Here is an 8,830-nt window from a genome sequence, read left to right as displayed (position 1 = left end):
GGCAAACCAGAGGAGTAACTTCTAGGGAAACGCTAGAATGGACCGTTACATAGGAAGTAACAATAGCGGCACTGTAACCCCAGCAGTGAGCCATTGTACCGAGAACATCGAATCCCCACGGTTACGAGAATACGCGAAGGTTCCCACAGAGACAACGCGATAACAATGGGTTATTGCGTAGGAAACGCGGAGCCAACAAAGCGACGTTTCCACTGTTATAACAAAGGGTTCATTGCCTAACAGCGGGCGAGGTTATAAATAGCCCAGCTTCAGGGAGAAACAGTCAGTCTTCATCGGGCCAGCTAAGAGGCCAGTTGTGATCGAGCCTCCAAAGAAGAAAGTCTCGGAATAGCCTCCAAAGAAGAAAGCCCTGGAATATCCGCTGCAGAAAGGAGTCTGCTATACACCACCAGCGAAGCCAGTCCAGTGTCGCCGAGTTATAGTAAGCAGTGATCGCAACACTGCGGGTGTAAATGATTGTGTAAGCGTGAAGGACAATAAATGTTCTACGGAATTTGAGGCCTATGTGAACTTATTCGTAGCGTGACACACGAAACACACTACAATACAGGCAGTGTGTCAGCAGCATGCATTTATACTGCAGAAACGTTTTGTGCAGAAGCTTTATGCATTTTTGTGGACAGACGCTCAAAATTGGGGAAAATTTTTTTTGGAATCAATGTAACAATTTTTACAGATTCTAAAATCTGTAAATTACAATATCTGATTCTATATTCTTTCTAGATAAAAGAGGCATTTATTTCGTTCGTTTATCACAAAAATTGTAGAAATCACAGCATTTTGAGTAACATGATTACAATTTTTATTACTCTACAATGGCGGGCATTTAAATTAACTCTGGCCCGCAGCCATTACCAGAATTTAAATGGCCCGGCTGATAAAGGTTAAGTCACACAATTTTTCATTTTGCACTGTAATAGGCTAAGAAGTTATATTTGTATGCATCCAATATAACCTGCAGAGAAAACTTTGACAAATAGGCAGCTGTTTCAAAAATGAAAATCCTTTCTGATAAATTTCAATACCTGAAGCCATGTTAGCCTGTGTCCATTAAATAACAAATCATAATGGTATGCCCATTCCAACTTACCAAACAATAGGAAAGAGGATGGCCCCACAGCATAAGAAATCCACTAGCGTGAATACATTGCGCCAGGTCCGATGTTCAACTGCTCCCTCTTCTGATTCTTCAATGATAATGTCAGCCACATTAGCCAGCACCTTTAACATTTTGTATCAATAATCAGAATTTGTTCTTCCCTCATCTGATGGCAATTCAACAGCAATAACAGTAAATGGAGTTCACGTACAATTCAAATTTGGAAACATTACAAAAAGTTAATTAATTCCGTCCACTGTGACTGATTGTTTTTTTCTTTTTAATCTTTTACCCTTTACATGTTCTGGTCCTATGGACCATCTTCAGAAGGATATCATTACAATACCAAAACATGTAAGGATGAAAGACTAAGAAGAAAAAACCATCAGTCACACTGGACGGAATTAATTAACCTTTCGTAATATTGTTAGTGTGACGGACCAGAATGAAACAAATCAAACTTTGAAACATTTTTAAACAGGTAAGGACAGACAGGAGGATAATATTAAGATGGATCTTAAGAAAATAAGAAAGGGAGTGTGAGGGTGTGGACTGGGTTCTTCTGGCTCAAGATAAGGTTCAGTAGCAGGCACTCTGAACAAAGCACTAAACTTTTGGATTTCATACAAGGTCCAGAATTTCTTGACCAAGTGACTGACTATTAGCTTCTCAAAATAAACCATGGCGAACTGTGGATTTCAAGTGTCCGTAGTTTTCTAGTCATTTCCAGTTCTGTCAACTGTGACAGCTGGTTTTATATACTTGTAGTTTTAATTTGTACATGCTAGGCAAAATCATTAACTTCCATGTCAAGAGAGAGACATGAAAGGACCACAATGACATTCAAAACCAATTTCATTGATTCCTGATTACTACTGCGGTGCATCTTTTGTGACATTTTTATGGTCATACTTCTATTTAATATTATCTGATTTTTTTTGTGTTTAATGAAGGAACATCAACTTAATACAGCTTCAATGAGCTGTGACTTCTCAAACCTCGAGTTTTCATTTAGGCTTTTGTAAAGTCAGTGTCGGTTCCATTTGGGAACATAACCCCGAGGCTCATTAGGGATTCCAAACTTACTGTATAAAACTTACCTCAAATGAGAACATATCAAGTTCTTGAGGAATTCTTTACAGTGGTAAAAGGTCATAATCTCCTTTCACTTATTTTTATCCATTAAGCCAAGCAAAGTGAATTCATAAAGTATAAAAAAATCAAGAATATTTTTCAGCAGAGGCATCCAAAATACAGACCAGTTAATCCATTTCAGGCCTAGAGTATCATAAGACATTTCACTGTCAAACTCATGTAATAAAATATTGGCTGCCTCATGAAGCTTTATAAATCTGTTTGTAATCCTCAATGAAATATTCTTAAAAACTAAATTGTGCCTCCACCAAAGTGGCAATTGTAAGAGAATAATATGGTGCTAAAATAATTTTCTGGGGTTAGAATTTTCTTTTGAAGCTGAAACATTACATCTTAACAGTGCCTGCACATAAAATACGAACATTTTTGCAAGACTAAATCCGAGTTTTCTTACACAAACGATAAAATGTAAAGATAATTTTCCTTGTCCCTAAGCATGATGCCACAAAGACAAAAAGCGAAGCAGAGGTAGATGTCCTCACCTTCTAAGCCTCAGACACAACGGAGGTGAGTAGTCGGCATTATACACCAGACATTTTACTCTCCCACAAGAGTCCTGGGACTCTACACATGGAGGCTGGATGGGACTTGAAGCTTATCTTGGCTCAGTTGTGGCAAAGAGAAAATGTATGCCTTTGCCAGGAATAATATACTAGTTATCCTGCTCATAGCCAGCAATTTTGCTGACTGAGCTGTCCCACTTCATAAAGCCCAAAAAGTGCATTAAGAAAATAAATGTCAGGAGAAGCAGCCAATATGAAGTTTCTCAGAATAAAGAGAACTGACAAACAGCATGCTGCAACCCAATCTCTGTAACAGGCCATGGAGGCCCACAGAGTTTTGGGAAATTGAGGATCCCACATTTTCTATGCTAGTGCGTGGAATGTAATTTAAATCTAAGCTATGAACTGTGTATCTCTAATATGTACAAACCTGCAATGGTATAACTATCATGAATATCTTCTTATCCTTCTCAGACAAGATATGTTTAATAAAAGTCCAGCCAGTACCCACAAGAACAATAGTGATGAATAACACTGCACCTTTCAACCTGCAATTACAAAATTTTGCATAAGAATCAATCCACAGAACAAACTACAATAGCACAAAGTACTCAATACAAAATACATTTAAATTATTTTTTCTGTCTCTCTCCACTGGAGGCCATGGATACATTCATATTTTCTTCAATGTTATAATGTACAGGAAAATCAGAATGAATTTGATAGCTAAAGCAAATAATACTGAACACTACAGTAAAAAAAAGAACAAGTTTGAAAAACATCTGAAACTAGACTGGTGTTTGGAAATGAAGTGCATCAAATTATGCTGTGCATGAGAGATATAGTCAATTCATTGCATTAAACTAAGCAGTACTTGGGAGAGCAATAAAATACAACTGAGAGAAAATCTGTAGAATATACTGACCGCAGCATACACGTTTGACTAGGGTAAAGTTTTTCTAAACATTGAGTAAAGCCTTATTATTGTCTGTCTTTAGTTACAAAAAGATTACCATGAGTCTGGGAAAACTAATCACGTAGTTACTACAGGATTCTGACAATGGTGTATAACACACTGACAACACACAGTGATTGAGGCTAGCTCTTTCTAACGGACCCAACAGAATAGGTGCTTTCCCTCACCTGAGGACGGAAACAGATCCAGTTTCCGAAACGTCGTGTTTTTATTTGTTATCTTAAAAACCAGGACGATGGATAAAGTCCAAAAATCCAATATATCAAAACTAATCACCTATCATATTTATGCAGACACATGCGAGTAGTAAACATTTTAATTAGGGTAACTCACAGGTGTGCAACATAGTACAGGATGGCCCAAGCTGCTATGTGTTCTCCCTTGGTTTGAATGAAGTGATAGTTAATTCCATGGAACATCAGTGACAAGGACTTCAAATATACCAGTACTGCCATAAAGTAATGGATCTTGAACACTGGGTGTCTGCAAACAACAAAATATAATAATACTTCATTAGGAACTTCTAAATTTGAAGGCTAAATAACCATAGTTCAGGAAATGCTTGCTACCATCCAGTTCACAATCTTTTAATTTCCCAGTTCTTACTTAGAGAGCTAAAAAAAAAAGTTATCTTCTGTTACATATGGCTAAGAAATCTGTTCTGTCATTCCAAAGGAAGAAGAAGTGTGTTGAACAGAATATCCATGCATACAAGATAGCAGCAACAGAATGAAGAAAATTATGTGCTTAAGAGTGTTGTATTTGTGCTCTTCACCAAATACATATTATCATCAGTGAGACTGGTTATGGGATATGTGGTACCTACCTACAAGGCTACAAGCAAGATGACCACAGCATAACATTCACAGCAGCAAAAACCTCAAATCCTATGTCATCAACAGCTAGACTGCTTCACAGGCTATTAATCCTTCAGTTTCGGGGTCGGTGCACTGCACCCCAGCAGTTTCTGTCACATGCCGCCGGGGTCAGTGTACTGTACATGCACTGCAGCTCTAAGTTTCAGCTTGTAATCTGAACCGTTGTTTTTCATGTAAAGTAATTGTTTTGGTATAAAATTAAAGAGGAAATTTGGGGCTATCATTTCGTATATCTGTTGTCCCACTTTGAACTTCCTGCTGGAGTTGTAATACATTTGAATTCTTTGAAAAAGTTTTCAATTTCAACACTTGGTGCACTTGTTACCATACAAACCTACCTCTGCTTAGGGGAATTCTTATGAACTAAATATGTTAGATCGATACTGTGTACTATCCTCTATCCAGACTGAATGAAAAGTCAATTCTCTTGAGGCATATTCTGAACTGTGCTGCTTCAACGTTGGTATTTGTAACTATGAGAAGACACGCAGAGAATCTATGACTTTGAGACGTGATGTTGACTCTAAGAAGTGTGTTATGACTGCTACTGTAGCAAATGACAAACAGTTCACTATACTGTAATCCCCCTTTGTTCTATAAATACACATCATGCAGTCTGGTTAGCAAAGGCCAGCCAAAAGGAAATGAGTGGCCAGCTGTGTTGTGTCATGACCAGTGGAGAATATATTTACTTCAAACCAAATCAGAACAGTGTTTTATCAGATTCGAAATTAGACACTGAAAATGGATGCTTTTGCTTCTCTCGATTCTGTGGTAAATGACAGAATTGAGAATAGCACAAACATCCATTGGGAGAATATGCAAAACTGTAAGGGGCAAAAAGGAAATTACTGAATGCGATGATAATATGTAGGAATAACACAAGGAAAAGAATAGATCAATTGTCAATCAGAATTCAGTTAATTGAGGAACTCTCTGTGAAATATGATAATGCTGTAGAACACAAAGTGCCAGGTCGATATTCATCAGACAAAACAGTGCCCCATCTAAGAGAAAGAAATTTTATAAGCAAGATTCCACCAACTGCGAAGAAATCAAAACCACAGAAACAGCATGTTGTGTGTCAAAAACTGTGTACTGGTGTGACTCATGTGACATGGGACTCTGTGTGGAATGTTTTCACAACTAACACACCCAGCTGAACTTCTAAGGTAATATGATACTATCATTCCTAATTTTTATAGGCTTACTGTGCCAAAAAATAATTTTAAAGCAGTGTGGATTAATAGACTGATTCTATATACATTTCTGAATGTAGTGTGAAAATTAGAAAAGCAGAACTTCAGTTTTCCCCGATTTATTACACTTTAAGTGAAATGTTGCACTCTCCGATTTAAATATTTAAATATCTTCTGGCATAAGAGTTGAGTAGGAATTTAAATGTCTGCCAGCACTGACAGGTTAAACAACACTATATTAACCACATAAGCTATTTATGCTGAATGAGATGAAAGACTGGATATATATATATATACAGAGTGTCCCAGGAGGAATGTGCCCGACTTCGGGAGGGTGTTCCTTATGTTAAAGTATGCCGATATAACCCAAAACACCTACGTCCAAAGTTGAACAGTTACGGAGATAATGGCCAGAGAAGTGTGAAACTTTGACAGGTGTTCCACACTTGTTGATTAGCAAATACATATTAAAACTGGCAGGAATATGTGGTTTCTGTAATGTTAATAATGTACGTAACATCAAATTAACTAGTCAGCGACATGAAGCCATTAAATTGAACTACAAAAAAACTCACATGACATGTCATAGTTGTCCTTAGGTTTCCAAGCATTATACACGACACATGCATGGCAAGCTCTGATGTAACATGGCTGGCTGCACACTCTAGTATAAGCCGACTACATAACTACTAAAATACAGTACCCACTTTATACTAATTGTTCAGTGTCCTCTGCCAGCTGCAATGTCATCCAACAAACATGGTAACTCACTACTCCTCAGGAAGGCTTCATACATGTTTCCAGTTAAATTTTTGTGAAACACAAAAGGTCCGAACAATCTGTTCCCAAGCACACCACACCATACATTCACAGAAAACCTCTTTTGGAATTTCGTTACCATTATCTCATGTGGATTATTATGGGACCACGTACGCACATTTCGTAAATTATTTACACTGTCCAGGGTAAAAGACGCCTCGTCACTGAATAAAATGACACTTAACAGTTCGGGATGAGCTTTTATCCAGTGGCAGAAATCCATACGCTGAGCATGGTCGCCTGGTTCCAGATGTTGTACCCTTTGATCATGGTAATGATACAACTCTTCATCATGTAAAGTTCGCCACACCTGCATACGTGATATGCCAACGCGAGAGGCCATTCTACGAGTGGACGGACACGGACTTCTCTGAACCATCTCAAGAATGTTCTCTCGTGTGTTTCTCATTCGTACATCCTCCCTTTCAGAGTGCACAGAAACACCCGGAAGAGAACCAGTATCACGCAATGTCTGGTGAATTTGCGTAAATACACTTCGAGATGGAATCCGTCAATCCATTGGCATTCTTCAACAGCAGCACATGCACTGCCACCACAAAATCCATACAGAAAATGCATATCACAATATTCCACGTGTGAAAACACAAAAGGCATTTCAGCAACTCCACACAACTAATTTACCATCCATTCACAACACGGCTGCAACGTATCTTGAAGGTAGCATATAAGCTTACAGCTAGTGTGAATCACCACACTCAAGGACAAACATAGATATGACTTCTCAGCTGACAGATACAGTGCGTGGATCCGCCAGAAGACCACACTTTTCTCGGGCCATTATCTCTGTAAACGTTCAACTTTGGACAGATGTGTTTTGGGTTATATTGTNTTAGCAGGGTCCTCCAATTGTTTGCTGACTTGTCGTCGCCGTTTCGGACCTCTGTCCTTTATGCCAGTGTTGCATTCAGGATACTTCCAAAATCTATTCCCCTCTGTAATCTTCGTCCCTNTCCCAAAGTCTGGCACATTCCTCCTGGGACACCCTGTATATACAGGGTGTTTCATAACTTTGGGGCATAACTGCAGGAGGTGATTTCCTAGGTCTTTGTGATCAAAAAAGTTCATATAAACATGTGTCCGATTTTGGATGGTTATGGAGTTATGACCGTTTTAAACTCAGAAGAGAAGGTAACGATTACTGACAATAAACGGAACAAAATAATAAACCAGCATAATATATGATACATTTAAAGTAAGAATGCAAAGTTAACTTCGTGAAATTACCTTTAGTTTAAATTTATTGGTGCTTAAAGCCGATTTTCGAAAATGCCACCACTGGCCGCAACACAGGCTGCCGCTCGGTTGTGAACTGCGCGGGTAGCACGTAGCAGCTTCAGCTGACTGTTTCTTATGTGGTCAGCGGCGTCCAGAAGGTAAGTGAGCAAAGTGTCTCGCGTTGCCACCTTCACATTGTAAACCAGTTCTTTCATCTATCCCCACATACAATAATCCAGTGGGCTTAAGTCTGGAGACCTGGCTGGCCAATGGTGGGGACCGCAACATCCGATCCATCACCCAGGGAAACAATAGTTCAGGAAATTTGTAACTCCATGTGAAGAATGAGGAGGAGCCCCGTAGTGTTGGAAATACTTACGACTTCGTTTATCCAAAGGCACATCCTCCAAAAGTTGGGGCAATTCCTCCTGCAGAAATCTGAGGTATGCCTCTCCTGTAAGACGACCTTCCAAGATGAAAGGACCTATCAGCTGGCAACTGCCATTGCGCCACTTGCAAAAGTTCAGCCTCTCAGCAAAAAAACCAGGTTGGAGATGTTGCACTCGCTGCACGTGGTATGGATACATGCCCTCTGCATGCAGTGTTCTCCACACTCTTGTGTGGGGAACATGAAGACGTCTTGCAATTCTTCGCGCACTTGTATGTGGACTGTGGTGTACCATACGAACAATTCCTTCTTCATTGACGCCTTCATTAACAACCATGCTCGGCTGCAATATGAACGCCAGGAAGTCTACCTGTATCTCGCAATGCCTGGTAAACTCCAGTAAACACTCTCTGGTTCAGTATTCTACAATTTGGAAACCGTTGCTGATATTCAGCTACGGCAAGAACTGAGTTACCGTCACAAAACCCGTACACATAAATCATATCTGCATACTCCTCAAATGAAAATGTAAATGGCATCGTGAACATAACAGACG

At 39.2% G+C, this 8,830-nt stretch overlaps 1 protein-coding gene across 2 annotated transcripts in view; it reads right to left on the bottom strand.

The window, feature by feature from the left end:
* Window positions 1-8,830, bottom strand: part of LOC111875576 (protein GPR107) — a 48,722-nt gene that overhangs the window by 23,199 nt on the left and 16,693 nt on the right. For both annotated transcript variants that reach the window (XR_002844749.2, XM_023871936.2), the window contains exons 8-10: window positions 4,088-4,237; window positions 3,209-3,326; window positions 1,112-1,242 (exon numbers count right to left, since the gene is read on the bottom strand). Coding sequence is in view for 1 of the 2 variants with exons in the window: in XM_023871936.2 (XP_023727704.1) it covers window positions 1,112-1,242; window positions 3,209-3,326; window positions 4,088-4,237 (399 nt within the window). In the remaining variant the exon portion in view is untranslated. The remainder of the gene's footprint in view (window positions 1-1,111; window positions 1,243-3,208; window positions 3,327-4,087; window positions 4,238-8,830) is intronic.

This window comes from Cryptotermes secundus, unplaced genomic scaffold (assembly GCF_002891405.2).
Source record: "Cryptotermes secundus unplaced genomic scaffold, Csec_1.0 scaffold1078, whole genome shotgun sequence".
Taxonomy (NCBI): domain Eukaryota; kingdom Metazoa; phylum Arthropoda; class Insecta; order Blattodea; family Kalotermitidae; genus Cryptotermes; species Cryptotermes secundus.
This window is presented reverse-complemented; position numbering and strand designations above follow the sequence as displayed.